The sequence below is a fragment of the Pelophylax lessonae genome, assembly GCF_965119305.1.
Source record: "Pelophylax lessonae genome assembly, chromosome: 2".
NCBI classification, from domain to species: Eukaryota; Metazoa; Chordata; class Amphibia; order Anura; family Ranidae; genus Pelophylax; species Pelophylax lessonae.
The window spans coordinates 400,711,810-400,739,502 of record NC_138769.1 but is presented as its reverse complement, the minus strand read 5'-3'; the positions used below and the strand labels follow the sequence as shown (position 1 = coordinate 400,739,502).

The 27,693-nt window shown below is 43.8% G+C and overlaps 1 protein-coding gene across 1 annotated transcript in view; it reads right to left on the bottom strand.

Moving 5' to 3' along the window:
* Positions 1-27,693, bottom strand: part of LOC309547200 (S-adenosyl-L-methionine-dependent tRNA 4-demethylwyosine synthase TYW1-like) — a 287,271-nt gene that overhangs the window by 243,553 nt on the left and 16,025 nt on the right. Inside the window, exons 3-4 of the mRNA XM_082246996.1 lie at positions 11,933-12,073; positions 5,878-5,979 (exon numbers count right to left, since the gene is read on the bottom strand). Coding sequence (XP_082103122.1) covers positions 5,878-5,979; positions 11,933-12,073 — 243 coding nt within the window. The remainder of the gene's footprint in view (positions 1-5,877; positions 5,980-11,932; positions 12,074-27,693) is intronic.

Genomic DNA, 27,693 nt, shown 5'->3' with positions numbered 1-27,693 from the left:
CTTTTCTTTTACCAAATTTATCACACCTGAGACTTTGTAACACTAACGAGTCAAAGAACACCGGGGAGGGAAAATGACTAATTGGGCCCAATTTGGACATTTTCACTTGGGGGTGTACTCCCTTTTGTTGCCAGCAGTTTAGACAATGGCTGTGTGTTGAGTTATTTTGAAGGAACAGCAAATTTACACTGTTCTACAAGCTGTACACTCACTACTTTACAAAGTCTAATTTCTTCAGTGTTGTCACGTATAAAGATATAAAATATTTACAAAAATGTGAGGGGTGTACTCACTTTTGTTAGATACTGTATAATTTTTTTGAAGTCCTATTGGTACATTATAGTGATGTTTGATGATAAATGATGAAGAAGATTTCAGCAGCCTGGAGAAGGGGGTATTGGGATATACTGGGCAATCCATTAAGGGTTTATAATTTTAAGAAAAAGTTAGGAACCCACCCACCGATTGTCTAACTCCTGCAACATTGAATTATCACTTGATCCACAGTTTAATTTTGTTGTTTTTTGTCTACTGCAGATTTACAATTTATACATGCAACGTTTTTTTTTTTCTTTTTCCTCAGGAAATTTTTATCTAAAATCACCAATTTTGTCATGTATACACTAATCAATTGAAACCTATGGCCCTGGCCTTACTTTTGCCATAAAGTTTCGATATCCAAAAAGATGGGAGTGTCCTTTAGTAGATGTGAAGATGCATTTGGTTTTAACATCAGAGAAGTGAATTAAAAGGAGTAAAACAGCTATGTACAGAAATACTTGCCCTGTTAAGAATATGTATGAGCCCTATTAGCCACCACTGCCCATAAGAAGCCTTTTTAAAAGAGGTATGAGTGCATTGTATTTTTATTTTAGTTACCGTATATACTAGAGTTTAAGCCGACTTTTTCAGCTTGTTTTTTTATGCTGAAAAAGCCCCTCGGTTTATACTCGAGTCACAGTCTCACTTACCTTTTCCCTGGTCAGTGCGCATGCACTGCGAATTGGGAAAGCCCGTACATGTTTCTCCTGTACCATGCTCGCAGCACTGCATCTCCTGTACCATGTACGCAGCTCTGTTTTGGGTCTCATGGTGGTCTAGTTGGGTCCAGTAGCTGCTGCATTTCCCACCCTAGGCTTATACTCAACTCAATAAGTTTTCCCATTTTTTTTTCTGTAAAATTAGGTGCCTCGGCTTCTATTCAGGTCAGCTAATACTAGAGTATATACGGTATACATTTCTAAAACAAAGTGGCTAAAACGCTTTCATAAGTAGATGTCAATTACTACTCCCAGTTATCATTACTCTGCTCCACATACCTAAAAACTTCAGTGACAGTCACTTGTTCTGAAACAGACAGCAGGGGAAAGACAATAGCCGACTTGCTTTTCATTTCTAAGTTATCCTGCTTATGACATTTTAGCATGTCAGCAGATTGAAAGGACACTGAACTTCATGTTCCATCTCATCAAAAATGCAGTCTAAAGTGTCAAAGTAATGTGCATTAAATGCTGAATGCGTGAAAAAAAAAAATTTTAAAAAAAAGTGAGCATATATTATATAATAGTTGCAAATATACAGTTATATGAGGAGTCCAAATACTTTGGCCAAAAATTTAGGCAGCATCAGCACTTTAAAAATAGAACTTCAAACGTTTAACTTACCTGCATACAGCATTCCTCAAATTTCTGGGGAAAAAAAGATTCTTGACTTAGCATAAAATCCATTTCTCCTTCTCTGATGTTCATTGACGGACACAGCTCCTGATTCTTAATTGGGTTATACTGCCCCCTACTGGAGCAGGATGCTAGGCAGGAAAAGCTTGACGACTATGGGCATTCCCAGGGGGTATACACCCACACTCCGCTATTAGGCACTCAAGTTTTGTTACAAGCAGTGTCAGAAGAAAGCCAACTCCACAGAGGGGTGGGTGCTGTGTCCGTCAATGAATATCAGAGAAATGGATATTAAGTCAAAAATCACATTTTCGCTTTTGTTCATTGACAGACACAGCTTCTGATACTTATTAACCATAGAGACCTCCCAAAGCAGTGTTAAAACATGAAGGGTGGGAAAAAAGCAGAAGAAAAATTACCAAGGCTAACCATAGCCAACCAGGAAACATGGAGCTCAACCATAAACAACTGGAGCTCACCTGAAAAAAACAATACACCCTCAAATAGGACCAGGTCCTCAAAACAGCAGCCAGCAAAACCTTGCAGCCAAAAAAAAAAAAAAAACCACACACAACAAACATCCACGTTACAAGTGCCCATTCACACTACCGTGACTTGTCAGGCAACTGGTCAGCCTGACAAGTCGCGGTCCATGCAGTGCTACGGGAACCGTTTTCTAATAGGAGCGACTCAAGTCGCTCCGACTTAGAAAGTAGTTCCTGTACTACTTCGGGGGCGACTTGCATTGACATTATATGAAGTCTGTGCAAGTCGCGCCAAAGTCGCAGTGCACACGACTTCACAGGTCGCCCCCGAAGTCGTGCCGCGGTAGTGTGAACCAGTACTAAAAAAGTTTTGTAAAAGTGTGTACCTAATGCAAAAGGCCTGAACCACCAGCTGTCTGATTAATCTGGAAATGGTCGCAGAAAAAGCAGACAACCCTTTGTGAGGTCCGCCCATGTACACAAATAGAGAGTCTGACTTCATAAAAGACTCCGCAGGTGCCAGCTGCCATTCTAATTGCCCGAGTTACATCCAAGACATACAAGGCAATTTCCTTCGGATGTTTAGCAGGGGCAGCAACGGAGCCCGGACTAAAGGAACCAAATGTCAGAAACCCTGAAGAAGAGTACGCACCAGGGAGTGTAAGGCCAAAGGTCGTTGGAAAGAGACCACCAAAGCCGATACCTAGCCCTTGACGGTACTCAAGGCCAACTTCTGTTCAACCCCCCGTTAAAGGAAGGTTAAGATCCGATCCACCGAGAAGGAGCGAGGATGAACCCAAGGAGACTCACACCACGCAATGTACATCTTCCACGTACGATAGTAGATCTTCCTAGAAGTAGATTTCCTAGCTTTCAACAGCAAAGGAATCACCAATTCAGATAAACCTCCTTCAGCACCTGGCGTTCAACAGCCAAGCTGCAAAGCCAGCGACTGCAATGGAAGATGGAAGATCAGTCCAGGGACAGCCCATCCTCCCTGAGAGGAAGCCCCCAAGGAGCATAGGCAAACAGGAATACAAAGACCGGCTAGGTCAGTCTGGACGGAATCCCTTTTGCTTTGATCCTGCACAGGAGTCGTGGCAGAAATATGAGGGGGCTAGAATGAATCCATGGGCCCACCTTCGAATGCCGGCTACTTACTGAGCCACCAGGACACAACTTGTGCCCCTTTGTTTGGTGATTGACAAGACCACGACCATAGCATTGTCCAAATGAATTCTTACCCAAAACCTCTGAAAACGAATTTTTCAATGAGCCAGACAAAAGCTGATCACAGAGTTGCATAACATTAGTCAGTCTGGACTCTGCCAGAGTCTAGACCCCCTGAGCACATCTGTGCTGAGGATGCCTCCCCCACCTGGACAGACTGGCATTCGTGTTGACAACCGTCCTGTACGGGGGGGGGAGAAAGGATTTTCCCTGTCGAAGTGCAAGAGAACAAAGCCACCTCTAGAGACCATGGATCCTTGTCCCATTTCCCCAGAATCTAGTTAGCAGAGATCTTGTGTGGCACTGTGTTAACAGACCACCTCGAGGGTGGACACCATCAGGCCCAAAACCCACATGCAAGCTTGGAGGGATGACCGTCTACTGAACAAACAGAAGCCTTGAGGTCCAGAATTGAATGTACCTTGCCTTCCTTCCTGGGAACTGTAAACAGGTTTGAGTAAAAACCTCTGAAAAGGTTTCCGAAATCGAAACAATCAATCACCCCTTGAAGAAACAAGTCTTGCACTACCCCAAAGAGACCCGTAAGTGATCTGGGGACAAGTGCCTGTTGGAAGGGAAGAACCTTTTCGGAGGATAAGACCGAACTCATCTCATAGCCTGACCAAATAACTTTGTAGACCCATGTGTCCTATACCATGGAGGTCCATGGATCCGGAAAGCAGCGAAGATGCCCCCCCACCCCAGATATTGGTGAGGGTGACCCTTCATGCAAAGGCAGCCTTGTCCACATGTCTGGAAGGGCCTGCTCGTGGCTTGATCATTTGTTTTGAGACGCGGAAAAAAAAAAAAAAAAAAAAAAAACACACACACCTCTGATCCGAAAAGAATGGCCCACATCTAAGATGGGGCTCCTTGCCCTTGGCAACCTGTGGAAGAAGAGTACTCTTCCTTCCATGTGAGTCCCCCAACTATGTCAACCAAGGAAGCTCCAAATCCCCTACAAGGGGGAGATCAGATAAGGCCTTTTTTTGTCATCTCTTGGCCTTGCCACCTGGAGGGTCTCCTTCCCTGTGTGTTCCGCTTGCCTGCCCCCCCCCCCCCCCCCCAACTCCCCGGGAGACTGAAGAGCACAAAATTTGTTCCCTTTTTTCCCCCGTTTGGGAGGAATTCAGTGATCTTCCACTTAAACGCATTCTTTGACAGTCTGGACATGGATATGTCTATACAGTTGGGTCCAGTCAAGTGGACCTTAGGATCTGTATTTGTTGACTACTGCTACAATTTAAGGTATATTGTCACCCATTTTTTTTTTTTTTTTTTTGTATTGGGGTCTTTGCTTCATGCTTATGATATTTTTGCTTTTAGATTTCTGTACTTTCTCCTGATGAAGCCAAATTGTGTCTTTGCGAAACGAGTCGAGGCTCATCTAGCACAGACTATTGATACATTGACTTGCATATTTATATTATGGAAATGCTTAAAGTTGATTGTTGATGATCATCTTTATCGTGTGTAATATTATGTACCTTAGAGAGGTCTTACAATAGACGTATGCGATTATACCCATTCTTGCATATCTCATTAACTCCCCTGGGCCCTCAATTTCGTTTGTTTCTATGCAATATTGGGACTGAGACACAGGCTCCCCACACGTCGACTCAAACCCTCTCTGCATATGTATTACCACTCTCTGAATACTGTCTTTTAGCCTTTTGTTTTATTTACAAGCAAGCAATTTTATCTAAATTTGTAAGCCTATACCACTTCAATTTATACTGTTAGGCATAAATTATACAATTATAAAACCAAATTATAAAACAGTATAGCAGACATTATGCAAATGACTTGAGATAAATACATATAAGAAAGAAAAAAAGAAAAAAAGAAAAAGAAGCAGGATAACGTACCTGTAAATTTCCACTCCTTGGAGAAAAGACAGGTTCAGTTTTCATAGTGATTGGACACTGACAAAGCTTTTTGAGGATGGGTCACCTATAAACCTGCACCACTCAATGAGTCCTGAATTTTTTTAACAGCCAGTCCTGGGTAAGCAAGGAATAGAATAGAGGGTGCCCTGTACAAGACCCAGGCATTTACAGACCCTGGAAAGTCCCCAAGCAATAAATGAGAAGGGTGGGCAACAACTAGGCAAACAGAACTATGCCAGCATGCCCAGAAACAGGAGTCAACAGACCCAACTTCAGAGTGCTGCTGCAGGGACCTGCAGCTGAAAGCTTCATCCCTGTAGCAGTAAGTTATGTAGTAATGAGTTTTTTACCACAGGTTTAAGTATTGTCTCTTACCACTCAACTCCTTGTGGTCATCCCTCATCTTGCAACTTACTACAAAGCTAGTGTGCGTGCACATGGGATCTCAGAAGAAGTATCTGAAACTAATCTAACTGAGCGCCCCTGAAAATGCAGTGCATTTTCCATCTACACAGGCCCTTACAAAGGATCAACAAAAACTAGAGATCATCTGAAAGACAGAATTAAAATGAGCCATTATATATTAAAAACACTCACCTCCTCTACCAAATTATCATCTGGATCATAGTCTTTCATATTTATAATCTCAACAGGCAAACCCAAGGGCGCGATATCTTCAGCAAGAACATGAGCAAATCCCTGAATTAAACACAAAATTATGTTCTATGGTTATTTTGTGCTTTCACATTTTTATTAAAAAAACATTAAAAGAAATAAATGGAAATGCAAAAGGCACTGCTTAAAATCTTGACTCAAACCAATTTACAATACAAATTTTATGGCATTTAAGGAAACCTATTGTTTTAAAGAAATGCGTAGCATGCCATTTCGGTCCTTCAGAAAATGCTAGTTTTCACATCAGTTATGCAGATCTTAGGACTTTACTAGCTCCGTACTGGATTCTGCGTCAGTGACTTGGTATTAAAGTCAGAACCCGTGATCTGCATGCGACCTAAACCTCATCTACATATACATGGACCTCATCATCTTCTACAGGTTAACTCCTCCTAAAGATCAGTGAGCCAGCCAGACAAATGATACTCATATTTTCAGAAGGAAGACAGTCAAGACATCTTACAATTTCCTCTCGAAAGAGGTTTCCTTCAAATGTAACATTGTTTACCAAGAGATGAAAAAACTAGGTTCACTTTTAGAGTCGGTTCACACTATGGCGACATGACTCTGTACTACTTCAGGGGCGACTTCTGAAGTCCCATGCACTGCGACTTCGGTGCGACTTGCACGGACTTCATACAATTGAAGTCCATGCAAGTCGCTCCGAGGTCGCCCCGAAGTAGTACAGGACCCTTTTTCTAAGTCGAAGCGACTTGTGTCGCTCCTATTAGAACGGGTCCTGTAGCAGTCAATGGACCGCGACTTGTCAGGCTGACAAGTCATGGCAGTGTGAAACGAGTCAAGAGTCCTGGAAGTGATTGTTTGGCTCCCACAAAGCCCTGATCTGAATCATGCCGTCTGTCTGGGGTTACAGTGCATCTGGAAAGTACTCACAGCGCTTAATTTTTTCCACATTTTAGGTTACAGCCTTATACCAAAATGGATTAAAATCATTATTTTCCTCAAAAATCACATGTGCTTACAGCCTTTACTCAATACTTTGTTGAAGCACATTTGGCACCAATTACAGCCTCAAAGTCTTTGAGTATGATGCGTCAAGCATAGCACACCTAATTTTGGGCAGTTTCTTCTTTGCAAGGCCTCTTAAGCTCCAAATGGTTGGATAGGGAGTGTCGGTGCACAGCCATTTTCAGATCTCTCCAGAGATGTTCAATCGGGTTCAAGTCTGGGCCATTCACAGAGTTGTCCTTTGTTATATTGGCTGTGTGCTTAGGGTCGTTACCCTGTTGGAAGATGAACCTTCGCCCCAGTCTGAGGTCCAAAGCACTCTGGAGCAGGTTTTCATCAAGGATGTCTGTACATTGCTGCATTCATCGTCTCCCAGCTCCTGCTACTGAAAAACATCTCCACAGCATGATGCTGTCACCACCATGCTTCATTGTTAGGATGGTATTGGCTAGATGAGCAGTGCCTGGTTTCCTCCAGACATGACGATTTCCATGCAGACCGAAGAGTTCAATCTTTGTTTCATTATACCAGAGAATTTTGTTTCTCAAGGTCAGAGTCCTTCAGGTGCCTTTTGGTAAACTCCAGGCAGGCTGTCATGTGCCTTTTACCGAGTGGCTTCCGTCTAGCCACCCTACAATACATGCCTGATTGGTGGAGTGCTGCAGAGATGGTTGTGCTCCCGAAAGGTTCTCCTCTTTCCACAGAGAAACGCTGGAGCTCTGTCAGAGTAAGCATTGGGTTCTTGGTCATCTCCCTGACTATGTCCCTTCTCCACTGATTGCTTAGTTTGGTTGGGTGGCCCACTCTAGGAAGAGTCCTGGTGGTTTCAAATTTCTTCCATTAAATTGATGATGGAAGCCACTGTGCTCATTGGGACCTTCAATGATCCAGAAATGTTTTTGTACCCTTCCCCTGTGCATCGATACACTCCTGTCTCTGAGGTCCACAGACAATTCCTTGGTGTTAGGAAAGAAGTAGTAAGCCCAAGCATAGTTGTGTGCAGACGGAGAGTGTTTTTAGCCAAGAGAAAGCCCATTAGCCAAACCTATGGACAGAGAATTCCTGTTCACCGTCCACACCCAACACCAAGTGGCACCAAATGGCCTATATAAAAACCTCTGCTGCACTGGGACCTTGCCTTATGGCCTATAGCTTTCCGCTTCCTGTTCCTAGTAAACTCTTTTGCTGTCCCGAACCATCTGACCACGGTTGTCCTTTGCCTGAACTCTTCGACAATGTCTGCGCTTATTCCTGTCTGAATAATCTCAAGGATTATCAGTGGATACAGGATGCACCTGATCGTCAGCGGGTAAGCTGGCACGTGTGTCAGACAGCTCCGATTGCCACCTGACACTCTCGATCTATCCCTGCTGACAGAAGGACGGTCGGCTGATGTTAACAGCTGTCCGTCCTTCTCCCTCGGATGATCACAGAGACCATGTGATCCTGCTATATAGGGTCGCATGTCTGTGTTCATCTCACAAGCCCAACCCCCCCTCCCAGTTAGAATCACTCCCCTAGGCTTACGTTTAACCCCTTGATCAACAACAAATTTTACCCCTTCCCTGCCAGTGTCGTCATTACAGTAACAGCAGATCGCCGCCATTACTAGTATAATAAAAAAAATAATATCGCACAGGTGCTCAAATACCACCAAAATAAATCTCCATTTGTGGGGGAGGAGGACGTCAATTTTATTTAGGTACAACGTCGCACGACCGCACATATTATCCGTTAAAGTAACAGTCCCGATTTACAAAATAGGGCCTGGCCATTAAGGGGGAAAATCCTCCGGTCTGAAAGTGGTTAATAAATTTGCAAAGATTTCAACCAAACTTCTTTAACGTTGTCATTATGGGGTATTTGTAGAGGTTTGAGGAAAACAATGACTTGAATCCATTTTGGAATAAGATTAACATAACAAAAAAAGTGAAGCGCTGAAAATTACTTTTTGGATGCACTGTACAGAATAAGGATTTAAAGCAACCTACATTCATGTTTGTATTAACCTACCTGCCGAGTGCCTTCAAAAAAAAAAACTGTGCGCAAGGAGTAGAAGAATTGATGCTACTTTGAAGGAAAAAAGGGTGGTCACACTAAATATTGATTTGATTTGGATTTCTCTTCTGTTCATTTGCTTTCCAATTTAATTGATAAAAAATAAAAATAAACTATTTAGTACTACTTTGATTTCTTAAAGCATTCCTATTTTATGGCTTTTTTTTTTTTTTTTTTTTTTTAAACTTATGCTGGTTATGCCGCCATCTTGTAACCATTTATTGATTTAAATTTTCCTTTCCCTATTGGATGCAATTTCCTTTTCCTTGTGTGTGAGCTGCTTCTTCCTCCCCGTCAAAGCACACATTGGGACTGGGAAAGCCAATACTCATTTTGGACTGCCAAAAACACCTCTAACACAAATCTACTGGATCTTATATTGCATCAGCAGTCTGCATGCAATAAAGATATTTGTGGATTTCAAATGATTGGTCATTTCCACCATTTGAAGAAGATGGTCTAATGTGAATGTCTGCTGTAGTCAGGCCAGGTATAAAAAGGTCTCAAAGGAATAGTCGCTATCACAACTGGAGTCAGAATAATTCTTGTTTTTGGCACCAACCTAAAAACTGGATTTTTGTCTTACAGTAAAAATCCTTTTCTCTTATGTTCAATAGACGGACACAGCATCATATCTTCTTTGACCCTTGGTTATGCTGATCTCCATAGGAGTAGGACTAGGTGTAAACAAAATAAAAAAACTTGACTATGCCCCTAGGGCAGCCCTAGGGGGTATACTTCCCACTTCCTGCTATAGGACTTCAGTTTGTAACAAGCAGTGTCAGAAGAATACATAAACCAACTCAATAGAGGGGTGGGAGGGGTGGGTGCCGTGTCTCACTGAACGTCAGAGAAAAAGGATTTTACGGCAAGACAAAAATCCAGTTCTTTCGTTCATTGACGGACACAGCTCCATATCTTCTTTGACCCTTGAGACATCCTAAAGCAGTGTCAAAATGAGGGGTGGGGGAAAAAAAAAAAAAAAAACACAGCAATGCACCCAATTCCCAAAAAGGGCTAAACATCGATAAACCAGGTAAACCAAGAGCTCAACCAGGAAAAACTGGGAGCTCACCAACCAGAAAGAACACACCCTCAAGAGGCAGAAACCTCTGCAATAGCAGCCTGCAAAACTTTGCGGCCGAACGCAGCATCCGCTGATGCGAGTACATCCACCTTGTAAAACCTTGTGAATGTATGCAGAGACAACCATGTGGCCACCTTACAAACTGCCTGATGACGGAAGGCCCGGAAGGCACTAAGCGTCTGTGTAGAATGCGCCTTAACAGGGGAAAGGAGGAGCCTGATCCCTAATGGAATAGGCCTGCACCAACGTCTGCTGCGACCATTTCCAGAAGGATCAGGCACACGAGGCCTGCCCCTTACAAGATCCATCCCCCTAGGACAAAGAATCCGATTTTTAAGTGGCTGCCAGGTAGACCCTGACTGCCTGAACCACAGCCAGGGAATGCAAAGCAATTTCTTTAGGATGTGCCAGCTTAGGGCACAAGGAAGGCAACACAACTACTTCATTCAAGTGGAAACCCGAGACGACCACCACTTTGTCCCTGTGAACAGCCAGGTAAAGGTGACCGACAGGACAACGCAGCCAGTTCTGACACCCTGCTTGCAGAAGTAAAAGCCACAAAAAAAAAAAAAAAAAAAAAAAAAGCTACCTTCTGTGACAGAGTAAGCAGAGGAAGTTCACAAAAATTTTCAAACAGCGGTCATTGACGAACTGACCATACCAAATTGAAGTGCCATGGAGGTACCAGAGACCTTGCCAGAGGAGCCAAGTGGCAAACCCCCTGGACGAAAGTGTGACCGAAAGAATTTGTAGCCAACGGCCGTTGGGAAAAAATTGGCAAGGCAGAAATCTGGCCCTTGATGGTGCCCAGAGCCAAATGTTTACCTACACCTTGTTGTAGAAACTCCAGCAGACTTGACACCGAAAAGGAACGGTGAGAACCCCCCCAATGACACCCCATACACAAGAGCCTGTGCACCCCGAGGGGGGATTAAAGAGGGGGTAGGTGAAGGCGACCAGTACAGGGGGACCCCACTAGTAAGGGGGGGGGGGGAGAACCATGAGGGAAGGACACAGAACCCAAAGAGTCACACTAATCACCACACATGGGAACCGAGCGGGCACCACTACTGACAGTCCACCGCACCATCTTAGAATGGGGGAGCTGGGGGCCAGAGGTATGCTGCTACTCTAGCTGTGACCATTATCGTGACCAGGGCTATGCGTCCTTGTGTCAATTGTCGGCCAGCCCCCCCCGTCCAGTGGGGCTATGTCGCGGCCAACCTAGCGCAGAGCTAATAGTTGGGTCCCGATCGCTGGCCAGACTGGGAAAACCGTAAGGATCTAGGATATCCAGTGCATCGCCCAGTCCGGCAGTTAATTGTAGTTCTTACAGGAACAGAAAATATTATAAGAAAAAAAAAAACCGCCAGGACCGCAGATACCAGATGGGAACCAGGTCCTTACTCCTGAAAAAAAAAATTTAAGTCCTATAGCATGAAGTATACCCCCTAGGACGGCCCTAGGCACATAGTCAAGTTTTGTTTCCACCTAGTCCTACTCCTATGGAGAGCAGCATAACCCAAGGATCAAAGATGATATGGAGCTGTGTCCGTCAATGAACGAAAGAGAAATTTGGGATTTTCTTTCCTATTCATCAATAGAGTACTATTATTGTTATTACACAAGATTTATATAGCGCCAACAGTTTGCACAGCGCTTTACAAAATAAAGGGAGATGGTACAGTTAGAACACAATTCAAAATCGAGACAGTGAATCTCCCTAATAGGGGCACAGAGGAAGGATAATAAAAAATAAATAAATAAATAAAAAGAAGGAAGAAGGAGCCCATCTAGGTTATTGCATTTACAAGTTGAAAAATAAAAACAAGCAAAGCACATCATTTTATTTGCCTAGCCCACCTTAGCAGTACCAGTCTGTGATCCATAGAAAATTTTCACCCCAGAAACAAAGACTTCTTTATTCTTTGGAATCTCTTCTGTATCATTTTTTAGAAGTTTATTTGCTCCTTGCAAAGAACCATTCTGAGACAAAGTTTTCACCTGTAAAAAAAATAAATAAATAAATAAATAAAATTAAAATCTCTAAACAGAGCTGCTTAGAGGCAACAAAAAAAAGTCACAGACTATATTGTTACAAATAAAACCTAAAAGGAATTTGAAATAAAAAAAAAAATAAAAAAAACCCACACCACAAAAAAAAGGGTTTACCATTTGTTTTTTTCTGAAAAACAAAGATTTTTAAAATATAGGCTAGTTGGTAAAATTCCTCTTCCACTTTCTGGTTTAGTACTTCTGTTCAGTTGGGATTGGTTCTTCCTGTAAAGGGGATCGGTCACAAGGCAAACCCCTGTGTGCCATATACAACTTTGGCTAAAGAGGTTCAGAGTCACTGGCATTGAGCAAACGTGTACTAACAAAGCCTCATCACCAAGGGGTTCATTTTTTTTAAAAACAGAAAAAAAATTTACACATCTTTCTAAACTAATCCAATATGGAAATTGTGTGCATCTATAGGAAATTGTGCACAGACAATAGTGAGAGCCTGTCTCTGACATTGAAGTTCAATACAAATTATCATAAGTGTAAACACAGAACCCATTTAAAGCAATCCAAACCATTAAGAATCTGTCTTTCACTCCCAGTGACGGCGAGTACCATCACACCTCCCCTTCTTTTACTGTCCCCAATCTATCTCCTGATAGAATGGAGCCCTGGAGGCACTCTGGGGTTTTTTGGGAGGATGCATGCGATTCGCACAATCCAGACAAAGTGCAGAGGGTCAGAGGTCATGCAGCCTCATAGGACAGTCAGAGGCGAATGAAAACTCCTCCTACAAGCTTTAACCAGTGCTTGGCTGGACACTGATAGAACTCACAAGACTGCCATGTACTGCTATTAAAAAAAAGATATTTAGCAGTTTAGATTTACTAAAATTAATTATATTTCCATGTTATGTGTACTGTGGGAGACCGAATATAGTGAACGCAGGGTCCTGGGTTTAGTAATACTTTAAAAAACTGCAAATATCCAAAATTTTCACATTCATTTTTAAGAAATGCCAATTTCAATAAAAAGCAGGCAGCTTGGGTATAGCAATGTTTGTTTCCAAAAGTTATGTAATTATTTATACCCACATATTTAAATAACTCCATATTCACATACAAAAACTTAGGGAGAACAAGCCATCAGCAAACTGCAAAGCAAAAGACAGGAATTTTAACATGACAGCTGAGTGACAGGCTGGCATGGAACCAGCAAGAGAAATGAGTGCCAAATGAAAAAAAAAAATTGGAAGATAATCATAAAGCGCCAGTCTATGGGCGACAACATTCAGATCTCTGGGGAGGGAAGAAAGTAATTTGCCAGAAGAGAGCAGAACTAAACAGTCACAAACTATGCACATACTGTCGCTGCAGTCTATTAGCATATCTTCCACCCATGGTAATGCAAATGGGGGATTTTATAGTTGTATATTTAAATAACTTAACATCTTGGCCAGTTAAAAATAATTTATTTAGGTTTGTTTTTACAGTTTATGCATAGCAAAGAAAAAGAGGCTTACCTTCGGATGGGTTTGTCAAAATCCTGTCAATGAGCATTATAATATTTATTGATGGATTTGGGCACATTACCGGTCCATCCCCAACAGTAAACCTTCCACTTCCAAAGGCAGTTGCTTATTTTAGCTATAGGCCTGTTAGTTAGGCAAAAAGCTACTTTGTATAGCAATGTTTGGTTAAAAAATTTGTGCAAAGCTGAAGGTTTTAGTTTAAGCATGATGCTAGCAGGTCTTTGATATGGCACTGCACAAAAGAGATGGTCTGAATCCCACTCACAATCTTCATCTACCTTCTCTTGCGCTTCTGCCAAAAATGCACTTCCTGGAAGTCTCTCACACTTAGTCTGGTTGGTAGAGTCAAATTCATTAAAATAGTTTTCTTGCCCAAGTTTATAGTAATACAGTAAACCCCCGCTCCATCGCGCTTCAGTTTTTGCGGTCCCGTTATATGGAGTTTTTTTTTTTTTTTTTTAATGTTATTTTACTATATAAATCATCAAAAATGAAATATTTTTGTGTTTTCCACAGCTCTTGCTCTGTCTCTCAGTATCTTTTATGTGTTTAAATGAGTTTCTATTGTTTTAAAAGTGTGTTTAAAGACCTTAAAATGCTTTTACACGTACAGTGACCGTAAAAAAAAAAAAAAAAAAAAACATGCCTACAATGCATTTTAATAGGGTTTTTCTATTTCGCAGATTTTCACTTTTCGCGGCTTGGTCCGGAACGTAACCCCCGCAATGGAGGGGGGTTTACTGTACTCAGCTTTCACTCTTTAAAGTCTTTTTGTTTACTAAACTGAATAGTAATCAAGCTTTCCTTTGTATGGGTAGGAAAGACCCCTCATCTGGCCTCATCAACATTACAACTACCTCCGACAAGGGGTGGGCTGTCCTTACTAAACTTTCAGATTAATTACACGGTGGCAAAATTGGCAACAGTGCATTGATGGTTCTCTCGACCTTTGATCCTGGAAGCTCCCATTATTGGCTCCTACGCAACCCTTGATAATTTAGTCAGGACCTCAATCTCACCCAGGCCTCACATGTCCGATGACAATCACGGTTTCAATCTGGCGCAAAGCTAGAGGAGCAGCATCGCTCCCCTTCTTTCTCTCTGCTTATTCCACCCTTCCTCATTTGGAAAGCATTCCAGATCCTCAGACATGGGAGTCTCAGGCAAGGTGATGTGCCTGAAACATTGCATCTGGTGGACAGCTAATGGGCCTTCCCACCCAAAACCTGCTACTGTCTTGGATATTCATTTAGATAATAATTGCGTCATGCATTTTGCATAACATTTCCTACACCTTAGTTTAGACCCTGATCCAGTTAGGAGACTGCTCCCTTCCAGCCTGATGGGGGGGAAGCATTCATCATCCCTTTGTCTCCACCTTTCCCTTTGCCTATGCTTCTAAAATAACTTGAACAGATCAGAAATTGCAAAGTGACCTCCCAGAACTGGAGGACAAAACTGGGATGACGGTCTCAGTACTACTAATTCTATTTAACACAACTACTAATATGAACTTGGCCAAAGATACATTTCTACATCTTAGTAGGCATAGGGACTACTATCTACCCCTTTACGAGTTCCCCATCCCCACGTCAGTTGACTGAGGCATGCATCCTTCACATGGTATGATCCTGACTGTCTCCAGCCCTACTGAATGGCGGTTTCTGATAGAGATCCAATACGAGGGTTAAGTAGTATACAAGGTTCATGTCTAAGTATTGCTTTGGAAATTTTTTGACGATATACATTGGGGAAATATATTAACCCATTTACTATAATACTTTTTATGTGCAGAGAAATTCTTCTGCATTGGAAGTCTCCTAACCTTCCTAGAGCGTTTTCCTGGCATACAGCTATCAATACTGATTTGCCCATGTACAAACTTATGTCAGTAGAAACTAACCTAAGAAGTTTGAGAAGATTCATTCTGCTTAAATAAGACTCTTGGGGTTCCAGTAATATTTCTCCTCAGCACGGAGATGAATTTGCGTCTCTTTTCCTTGCATTATTCCACCTTCTCATATAGACGGACACTCTTACTGTAGTATTGGCTTTACTCTGCTCCCTCCTCAATTAGCCACACCTCTTCTTCTACCCCTACTTTGTAAGATAAGAATCCTTCAGGTAGACTTTCCAAGTGGTCCTAAGTTCTCCATGCCATAGTTGTGGAACCAAGGTTACTGGAGTGTTTATGGATACTGTTCTGTTTGTTGGTACTACTATGTCAATTTCCCCCTTAATGCATTATGTATTGGGCCCCTTTCACACTTGGGAATGCAAAGTCGCATGACAAGTCATACTCAATGATTTTCAATAAGTACCGCTCATATCTGTGCGACTTTAAAGTAGTCTCTGTACTACTTAGGTCCGACTTGGATGTGTTTTCAGGTCCATAGACATTGCTTCAAGTTTAGTCAAAATTGTTTCAAATATTGCAACAATCATAGCAAACATCACATGACTTTTAGGTCGCACAAGTGTGAAAGGGCTCTTATGCTCTAACATTTTGACTTTCCTGGTATGCAATTGATACGGAGAGGTTTTAACACTAGACTCTGTAGGCTGTTCTAGGTACTGTACTGCTGAGCTGCTCAGTAAAAAATCTACTATTTGTGAAACAAGTTGGGAGATCATTTTGTTCTAGTAACGAGTTTATTTTCAGGTTTTCTGGTGACAGGGGTAGCAGAGGAACTGGCTCAGTTAAAGCAATAGGCCCTGATGGTATTCATCCCAGAGTTCTAAGAGAACTTTGAGGTATAGTTGTTGACCATTAACAGATCTTTTTTATTAATCTCTTCTAGAAGAAGTTCTCAATGACTGTCAGGTCGCGAATATTGTACCTACCCACAAAAAGGGCAGCAAGGTAGAAGATGGCAATTACAGGCCAGGGAGTTTAACATCAGTTGTAGTCAAGTTAAGTGCTGTAAAATACGCAACTTGCGGAACCCAAAGCAGCATGGCTTTACTGAGGGCAGATCATGTCAGACTGATCTGATTGAACATTTTGACTAATTGATTGAAATTTGGTGCTGTGGACATAGCATATTTTGATTTCAGCAAAGCATTTCATGCAGTTTCACATAATGAATTAATAAAGTTGCACAAGCTAGGACTTGATCCTTCAGTGGCTATGTAGCTGGCTAAAGAATAGATAGATAGTGGTTGTAAATGGGGCTTATTCAAAACAGAGTAGTCACTAGTGGTGTACCAAAAGGCTCTGTATTAGGTCCCACTCCATTCTATAGGCAAGCGATATAAAGGGTTTGTTGGGTATGCATGAGTCTTTGTTGATACAAAGGTGTGCAATAAGGTTAGTATTCATGGAGGGGTCTCTAACATTAAAGGATAAGTTCACCTTTGGGAACAGGTTACACATGATTTTAGGGTTGAACATGTGACATGTTGCCAGTGCTGCAGCCGCCACCCATTGCAACCACCCCCCCCCCCCAATCCCTGTGTCAGCAGCGTACGGGGAGAAATTACCCACACTAGCTGCCACAGTTTGAATACAGCGTGGGCCGTGTCATTTAGACACACAGCTCCGTGTGTCTGAACTACATGCCCCAACATTCTTTTGCGACTGTCAGCTTGCAGTTCTCAATGAACTACCTCGGCACTGTGGTAGTTTGAGTGTTCCGGTCAGGGAAAGGGATGTAAGGGTAAGCCGATACACAGACAGTGTGCAGGAGACATGCATGGCATCAGCGATCTGCCGATCGCTGGTGCAATGCTTTCTAGGCTCCTGCAAAAAAAAAAAAAAAAAAAAAAAAAAATTGCATTAAATTTATTTTTTTTAAAAAAGTGAACTTGTCCTTTAAGCGTGGTGATTTGGCATTGTTGGAAAATTGAACTGCAGTTCGCGCTGCTTTGACCAATGTTTCTAAATGCAAATTAACGTACCTAGGAAAAAAAAGAATTACTTGACAGAGTACAACATGGGGATACAGTGTATACACTATAGAGGAAAAAAGATTTGGGGGTACTCCAGACTATTGCAAAATGAACAAACACAGTGTAACCAGGCAAGTGGGAAAAGCGATAAGAACAGAATATAGGAAGAAGTCCATATAGATCTTTAGTTAGACCTCATTTACAATACAGTGTCCAGTCTCAGGAGAGACTTCAGGAACTTACAGTCAGGTGGAAAGAAGGGAAAGGGGGGACGTGACTGAAACCTTTAAAATACATCAAGGGGGTAAAATCGGGTTGAGGGCTTGATTTTCAAAAATTAAGCAAAGATCAAGAACACAGGGACATGACTTCACTAGCAGGAGGAAATAATCTATTATTTTATCAAAAGGTAGTTGCCGTTTGGAACAGCCATCCAGCAGAGGTACTGCGTCAGTCAACAGTAAGTGGATTTAAACATGCTTGTGACAAAATGGATCTATACTAAGACAAAAAATAGTTACACAAAAAAAAAAAAAATAAATAAATGAGTAGACTCGATGGACCACTAAGCCTTTTCTTTTACTACTTAAATTAAGTGACTATTCATACCACAATGTGTGTTGCATGTGTTGACATGCACTGCGTTGCATTAATCAGCCCAATAAAAATGAACAGACTAAAAACACATGGCAATACAAAAACTGGAAGTAGGCCAGCCATCAAAATTTCCACTCACCTGCTCGCATTAGGCGAGTGGAAATAAGCTGAGGGCAATTGTTACGGCTTTATTGGGCAAGTTCAGTCAGGGCGGCTCAGACATGTGGGAGAGGGGCACGTGCCACTGGCCAAGTGCACACTGTGCAGCTACATAAATATGCCCTGCAAGGAGGGGGGAGCGGGAGGAGAAGAGAATCCTGCCAGCTCCACTGCAGAAACTCTCTTTACAACGCAGGCTGCTGGCAGGGGCGGGTAAGTTGTAGCTGCTCTTTTGCAGCAGCCCCACTCTTTCAGAGGATGTGTAAGAAACAGAGCTCTGTACTGGAATGGGGGGGGGGGGGGGGTCGGGGGAGGGGAGTGAGGTCTCTATTGAGGGAGAACTTGGGAATACACAGCGCACCCACTCGGTACATGACGCATATTTACTTAAAAATGCAGTAATTATGTGTACAGTGCCTAAAGTAGCCAATTATATTTGATATATCACAATCCGATCAAAGAAATCTGCTTTTTGGTAATATTGTTAAAGTTCTTAAGATTTATTTTTGTAACTTAATTCTGCATAAAATATTTAAACAGTGTAATTTCTTGAGATAATTTATGAGGGCACTTTTAGGGGGAAGAATTAGAGGCAGGGTAGGTTTGGTGGGGGCAACTGCTGGTGAGTAACTCTTAAGGTCTGGCTAGTAGCTCAGGACTTAGAAAATGTTGAGCCCTGAAGTAGGCATTTTTTTTTTCGTAGCTCAATGTACCAAGTGTGGTGCTGCCCTGCAGCATGTTTCTGAGCATATGCGTTAACCACTTAGCGACTGCCGCAGTTTTACGTCGGTCCTTTGACGCTAAATACTGGGGTTATGGCAGCAGATAGCTGCCATAACCCCAGTATTTTTTTTAAAACGGCAGGCGATCGGCTTTCAGGTAAGGGTGGTCCTAGAGGCAGATACCCTTACGGTGCGGCAGAAGAGGCAACGACCCCCCACCCCCCCACCCAGCCTTTATCGCCAGGAGCGGGGAAAACTATCCAGTCCCGGATCCTCGGACAGGAAGTCAAGTGAGTGCAAGATGGCCCTGGAGGACCGGAGCGATGTCAAACATTGTTGCCTAGCAACCCATTTAAAGGGCCGTTTTTTTTTTTTTTTTCAACGGTTAAAGAGGACCTGCCATGCCTATATTTCTATTACAAGAGATGTTTACATTCCTTGTAATAAGCATAAAAATGATCAAAATTAAAAAAAAAAAATAAATAAATAAAATAGGAAAAAAAAATTAAAGCACCCTGTCCCAGTTAGATCATGCGCAAAAGCATACAGAAGTCCCGACCACATATGTAAACAGTGTTTAAACCACACGTGAGGTATCTTTAGAGCGAGAGCAATAATTTGAGCTCTAGACCTTCTCTGTAACTCCAAGCTGGTAACCTACAGAAATTTTTAAAGTGTCACCTATGGGGATTTTAAAGTTCCAAAGTTTGTCGCCATTCCGCGAGCACGTGCAATTTTGAAGCATGACATGTTGGGTATCTATTTACTTGGCATAGCATTATCATTCACATTATGGAAAAAAAAATTGGGCTAACTTTACTGTTTTCTTTTTTTTTTAAATCAAAAATTTGAATTTTTTTTCCACAACAATTAAGTTTGGAAGACAAAAAAAAAAAAAAAATATATACATAAGGCTAGTAGTTTTCTAGCAAAAAAAAAAAATGATTTTAGCTTGTAGACACCAAGTGTCAAAAATAGGCCTGGTCTTAAATTGGTTAACACATACAATGCACGTTGCCGCAGAACACAAGTGTGAACAGATCCCAACAATAACGAAAACATTTTTTTTTTTTTTTACCATTACAACATAGTTTTATATTTATTAGTGCCGGTTCACATTATTGCGGCTGCGGAGATCGCATGTAATTCGGAGCGCACTGCTCCTTCATTACATGCGATCTCATGTGCAGATGCAAATTCAGCCATACACTTTGTATGGCTGAATTCGCACCAAACACGCACAGGACCCTTTTTTCAGAGCCTTTGGGATCGGATAGCACAGTGGTTCACACTTCTGCGATCCGATCCTGTGCGAACTGTCAGATCGCACTGCGATATGCGATCAAACTGGGGGTGTCGTTAATTGACACCCCCTGCGTATCGCATATGGCTGTGTGAACTGCCAGATGTGCGGATGCGATGTGGGAACAGGCTGCAAATTCGCAGCTTTCCCGCATCGCACAAGTGTGAACCGAGCCTTATACACAGGTGCATCTCATAAAATTAGTATATCAAAAAAGTAAAATTTCAGTATTCAGTAATACAATTTAAAAAGTGAAATTGATATTTTATATAGATGTATTACATACAGTGATACATTTCAAGCATTTCTTTCTTTTAATTTTGAGGATTATGGCTTGCAGCTAGTGAAAACACAGAAATCCAGTATCTCCAAAAAATGGATTTTTGTAAAATCTTACCGTAAAATCCTTTTCTCTTAGCTCATTGACAGACGTAGTCCTCGGTGATACAGCACCTTCGGGTTATGTTGCCTCCACAGGAGCAGGACTAGACAGGAAATTAAAATGCTCTGGCTACACCCTAGGGGCAGTCCCAGAGGGTATATCCTCTCTCTCTCTGCCTCAGCAAATCAGTTATGTCACAAAAGCAGTCTTTAGAGATTTTAACCCAACCCAACTCAAAAACAGAGGGGCGGGGACTACGTCTGTCAATGAGCTAAGAGAAAAGGATTTTACGGTAAGATTTTACAAAAATCCATTTTTCTCTATCGCTCATTGACAGACGTAGTCCTCGGTGATACAGCACCTTCGGGACGTCCCAGAGCAGTATCACAAATGAGGGGTGGGAAAATGGAAATCAAATCCCAATCTAGAAGGCCCAACCGGTGCCAAATAGAAGTTAACAATGCTCATCCTTAATGATGAGACTCAACAAAAAGAAATTTTTCAAACAGAAAAAAACCCTCGAGGTAGACCAACGGTCTCCTCAAATTGCGGCCTGCAAAACCTTGCGGCCAAATGAGGCATCCGCCGATGCCATCACATCAATTTTATAGAATTTTGTAAAGGTATGTACCGACGACCAGGTGGCCGCCTTACATACCTGGACCACTGACGCCTGATGGCGAAAGGCCCAGGAAGTACTGAGCGCTCGAGTGGAGTGCGCCCTAACAGGGAACGGAGGACTCCGACCCTTAATAGAATAAGCCTGTACCACCGTCTGTCTGATCCATCTGGCAATGGTCGCGGCAGATGCAGGCAAACCCTTTCTGGGGCCATCCGTGATCACAAAAGGTGAATCCGTCTTACGGAATGATTCCGTAGCTTTCAGGTATACTCTGATTGCCCGAACCACATCCAAGGAATGCAACGCATGTTCCCGATGATGATTGGGCTGAGGACACAAGGAAGGTAGTACAATATCTTCATTCAGATGAAAATCTGAAACCACCTTAGGAAGAAAGGATGGCTTAGGATGAAGTACTACCTTATCCCTATGAATCACTAGGTATGGGGACTGGCATGATAATGCAGCCAGTTCTGACACCCTGCGAGCAGAAGTGATAGCCACCAAGAAGGCCACCTTCTGGGATAAAGTAAGCAAGGGAATCTCCCTGATTTTTTCAAAGGGAGGTTTCTGTAGAACCGACAAAACTAAATTAAGATCCCAGGGCGGTAAGGGCGCGCGGACTGGTGGAGCCAGGTGCCGCACCCCCTGGATGAAATTCCGCACCAAGGACCTGGTAGCTAAAGGTTTCTGAAAGAAGATTGCTAATGCTGAAACTTGACCCTTGATGGTGCTCAAGGCTAGTTTCTGCTCAACCCCTTTTTGCAAAAAAGCCAATATTCGAGTCACCGAATAGGTACGTGGAGGAAATCCTAAAGATTCGCACCACGCAATATAAGTCTTCCATGTGTGATAATAGACCTTGCTGGAAGTCGCTTTCCTTGCTTTAATAAGGGTAGGAATGACTGAAGCTGACAAACCTCTGTCCTTCAGTACTTGGGTCTCAATGGCCAGGCCATTAAAACCAGCGACTGTAAAGCACGATGGTAAATTGGTCCTTGAGACCACAGACATTCCTTGAGACGAAGTTTCCATGGAACGTCTGCGACTAGCCTGTCCAAGTCGGCCAGGCCGGCTTGGCGAGGCCAGCCTAGAATTTCTAGGACCACCGTTGCTGACTGGATCTGAACCAGGCGTCCCTAGAGCTATCTGGCCTCGACCATCCGAGAAAGTCTGGTTGTTTTCTGTTCCCACACATTTATCAGATACCTGATTCCTATCAGGAAGGGTGATCTTTTCTGGTTGAACCTCAGGGACCGAAGTCACCCGGCTAGAGGCTTCTTGGTCTGTCTGGTCAACCAGATCCGATTCCTGTGGGGAATAGAGACTAATCTTAGGAAAAGGTAAAGGAAAAGATCTATTCAGGGAACGGTGACTACTGCTCCCTGTAGTACTTAAATGGTGGAAGGGAAGAATCGCACCGGTAGTAGTAGTCGATGCTCGATCTAATGTCCTGAATACCGGTGAAAACGTCCCCCCACCCTCAACCCGGGTGGGGGCGCACCTTCAGGCTGTGTAATCCTTTGCTTCGGGTTTGGCTGAGTCGGTCCTCTGTTTGTCCGACCAGCCCTTCTTGAACCCTCCTGGAGGAGTCTTGCCTTTCCCGCTTGTTCCAGCCGGGCGTACGAACCCTTTATGGGCGGTAAAGAAAGGTCCTCGCTTGTTGCGAGGTCCCTTAGCTTTAGCAGCCTGTGGCAAAAAAGTGCTCTTGCCCCCCGTGGCATCCTTAATGATTTCATCTAGGGTGGCCCCAAATAGACGATTCCCCTGAAAGGGGAGATTCGTCAAGGTCTTTTTGGAACCTAGGTCAGCTGACCAACATTTTAACCACAGCACACGTCTGAGGATTACCGCTGACATAGATGCATGCCCTAATAGGGGAGTAGTGTCCAAGGCTGCGTCACAGATAAACTGTAGCCCTTGTATAATCTGTTCCATCAAATCAGATGTTTCCTGGGGAATATCTTTTCCCCTAAGGTTTTGGCGTACCAATCTCGCCCAGAAGATAGTGCGGGACTCTGCTTCCATCTTTCGATCCACCGGATCCTTAAAGGACGAAGTGTCCTCCACTGGGATAACCGTGGCTTTATTCAGCCTGAAAATAGGTGGATCCACCACTGGTGGTACCGTCCATTTCTTAATGAAGGATTCCTCAAACGGATAGCGTCTAGCAATACGCTTGGAAATCGTAAAGGTACGCTTAGAATGCTCCCATTCTCCTTTAATTTTATTACCAAAACACTTGGGTACAGGAAAAACTTTCACCGTTTTGATGGGCTTGTTAGTACCAAAGGGAATCTGTTTCAGTTGCTTCTGCCGGTAAAACCTCAAGTCTTAAGGTTTCCCGCACTGCCACAACTAGTGCGTCCACCAATGCTTCTTCCTGAATTATAGCGGGAGAAGGAACGTCCTCCTCACTGTCTGAGGGAGCTTTACCTGAGGTAACAGCCCTTGCAGAGGGACCTGCAGCTGCAGTGACCATCTCTGAATCTGAGTCAGAGGTGTCAGATAATATAGGGGTAGGCGGGGGGTCGCTTCCTTGACCCTCGTCCCTGACAGGCCGCCTCCACCCGAGCCACCATAGACTCCAAAATTGCTGTAAATGCCTCCACACTGTGCACCGGCGGGTCCCGTGGCCCCCTCGAGGGAAACAGGTGGGGGAATTTGTGTGGCAGGGTCCATGATTATTCCAGTCACTTGCCGGATAATACAATTTTTTTTCAGACCCCCAGCGCCACAAAAGCCCCTTAGTGTTACCTGCTAGGGATCCCTATCGATCGCGAGAGAGAGAGACCCCCAGGCTCACCACTTGATGCTCAGAGTTAAACTGCAACAGCTTACAGCGCTGTCTTCTCAAACAGGAAGTCTTTTGGCTGGCTGCCCAGGAAGAAAGGAGGCGGCTCCGCCCCTCTGCACGCCTTCCGGCGCCTCCCCTAGCTCCACGAGGTGTTTGGATCACCTCAAACATGGCCGCCCCCATGCTGGAGACACGAGGCTACGAGAGAGAGAGAGAGAACGAGAGAGAGAACGAGAGAGAGAACGAGAGAGAGAACGAGAGAGAGAACGAGAGAGAGAACGAGAGAGAGAACGAGAGAGAGAACGAGAGAGAGAACGAGAGAGAGAACGAGAGAGAGAACGAGAGAGAGAACGAGAGAGAGAACGAGAGAGAGAACGAGAGAGAGAACGAGAGAGAGAACGAGAGAGAGAACGAGAGAGAGAACGAGAGAGAGAACGAGAGAGAGAACGAGAGAGAGAACGAGAGAGAGAACGAGAGAGAGAACGAGAGAGAGAACGAGAGAGAGAACGAGAGAGAGAACGAGAGAGAGAACGAGAGAGAGAACGAGAGAGAGAACGAGAGAGAGAACGAGAGAGAGAACGAGAGAGAGAACGAGAGAGAGAACGAGAGAGAGAACGAGAGAGAGAACGAGAGAGAGAACGAGAGAGAGAACGAGAGAGAGAACGAGAGAGAGAACGAGAGAGAGAACGAGAGAGAGAACGAGAGAGAGAACGAGAGAGAGAACGAGAGAGAGAACGAGAGAGAGAACGAGAGAGAGAACGAGAGAGAGAACGAGAGAGAGAACGAGAGAGAGAACGAGAGAGAGAACGAGAGAGAGAACGAGAGAGAGAACGAGAGAGAGAACGAGAGAGAGAACGAGAGAGAGAACGAGAGAGAGAACGAGAGAGAGAACGAGAGAGAGAACGAGAGAGAGAACGAGAGAGAGAACGAGAGAGAGAACGAGAGAGAGAACGAGAGAGAGAACGAGAGAGAGAACGAGAGAGAGAACGAGAGAGAGAACGAGAGAGAGAACGAGAGAGAGAACGAGAGAGAGAACGAGAGAGAGAACGAGAGAGAGAACGAGAGAGAGAACGAGAGAGAGAACGAGAGAGAGAACGAGAGAGAGAACGAGAGAGAGAACGAGAGAGAGAACGAGAGAGAGAACGAGAGAGAGAACGAGAGAGAGAACGAGAGAGAGAACGAGAGAGAGAACGAGAGAGAGAACGAGAGAGAGAACGAGAGAGAGAACGAGAGAGAGAACGAGAGAGAGAACGAGAGAGAGAACGAGAGAGAGAACGAGAGAGAGAACGAGAGAGAGAACGAGAGAGAGAACGAGAGAGAGAACGAGAGAGAGAACGAGAGAGAGAACGAGAGAGAGAACGAGAGAGAGAACGAGAGAGAGAACGAGAGAGAGAACGAGAGAGAGAACGAGAGAGAGAACGAGAGAGAGAACGAGAGAGAGAACGAGAGAGAGAACGAGAGAGAGAACGAGAGAGAGAACGAGGCACCTGTGGAGGCAACATAACCCGAAGGTGCTGTATCACCGAGGACTATGTCTGTCAATGAGCGATAGAGAAAATTTGATTACATAAGACCAATTACAAAAAAAAAAAAAAAATTGGATTTTTAATACAGAAATGTTGGCTTATTGCACAGTATGTCCATGTACAGTATTAGTATGCACTCAATACTTGGTCGGGGCTCCATTTTGCATGATCTACTGCATCAATGCCGCTTGGCATGGGGGCGATCAGCCTGTGGCACTGTCACAGGTTATAGAAGACCAGGTTTCTTTGATGGCGGCTTTCAACTCTTCTGCATTGTTGGGTCTGGTATCTCCCATCTTCCTATTAACAATACCCCACAGATTCAAGGGGGTTAGGTCAGGCTAGTTTGCCGGCCAAACAAGCACAGTAAAACTGTAGCAGCAATCAATCAGTCTTTTGGAAACCAAAGATGGAATCTTCAGACGCAGACATTCAGGAAAACAAACTTTTTTTTTTTTTTTTCTAGCTAGCGAAAATGACTTAGCCCGGCTCATGCCCGTTTGCCAAGTGACTAAATAAGCATGTAAATCACATATATAAAAAATGGAATTTTGTAAAATCTTACCGTAAAATCCTTTTCTCTTAAGCTCATTGACAGACGCAGTCCTCTTTGATTAATATCAAATTGGGACGTCCCAAAGCAGTGCCACAAATGAGGGGTGGGAACAGAAATCAAAATCCAGAAGGCCCAATCGGAGCCAACCAGAAGCATCAAGGACTCATCGAGCAAAAAGACGAGACCCAAGTGAAAAACCCAACAAACCCTCGAGGTAGACCAACAGTCTCCTCAAACAGCGGCCTGCAGGAACCTCGCGGCCAAAAAGAGGCATCCGCCGATGCCAGCACATCAACCTTATACAATTTTGTAAAAGGTATGAACCGACGACCAAGTAGTCGCCTTGAAAACCTGAACCACTGACGCCTAATGGCGGAAGGCCCAGGAAGCACTAAGCGCCCGAGTAGAGTGTGCCTTAACAGGGAACGGGGGATCCCGACCCTTAAATAGAATAAGCCTATACCACCGTCTGTCTGATCCATCTAGAGATGGTCGCGGCAGAAACAGGCAACCCTTTTCTAGGGCCATCCGTGATCACAAAAAGTGAATCCGTCTGACGAAGCGAGTTCGTAGTAGTCAAGTGTACCCTGATTGCATTACACTCCTTGGATGTGGTTCGGGCAAACTCCCAAGGATGGCTAGGCTTAGAACACAGGGAAGGTAACACAATATTCTCATTCAGATGAAACTCTGAAACCACTTTAGGAAGGATGGATTCGGACGAAGAACCACCTTATCCTTATGTGCCACCAGATATGGGGAACGACAGGACAATGTGGCCAGTTCTGACACCCTGCGTGCAGAAGTGATTGCCACCAAAAAGGCCACCTTCTGGGATAGCAAGGGAATGTCCCTAATATTTTCAAAGGGAGGTTTCTGAAGAACCGACAACATCTAAATTAAGATCCCAGGGCGGTAAGAGCGCGCGCACCGGCGGAGCCAGGTGCCGCACCCCCTGGATAAAATTCCGCAACAAGGAATGTGTAGCCAAAGGCTTCTAAAAGAAGATTGCCAACGCTAAAACCTGACCATTGATCGTTCTCAAGGACAGTTTCTGCTCAACTCCCTTTTGCAGAAAAGCCAATCTTATGGCCACCGAGTAGGAACGTGGAGGAAGCACAAGGGATTCACACCACGCAATGTAAGACTTCCATGTGCGTTGATAGACCTTTCTGAAAATCGCTTTGCTCGCTTTAATCAGAGTAGGAATAACTGAAGCCGACAACCCCTTGTCCTTCAGCACCTGGGTCTCAACAGCCAGGCCGTTAAGCCAGCGAACGTAAAACAGCATGGAAGATCGGTCCCTGAGACAGCAGATCTTTCCTGAGAGGAAGTCGCCAAGGGACGTCCGCGACCAGCCCGACCAGGCTCGACGAGGCCAGTCCGAAGTCACAAGGATGACTGGAATTCCCTCCACCTCTATCCTGAGAAGAAGTTTCGGCAGCAACCTGAGCGGAGGGAAGGCATATAGTAGCTGATACTGCCCCCACGGGGCGACCAGCGCGTCTGCGGTGTCTATTAGAGGATCGCGGGA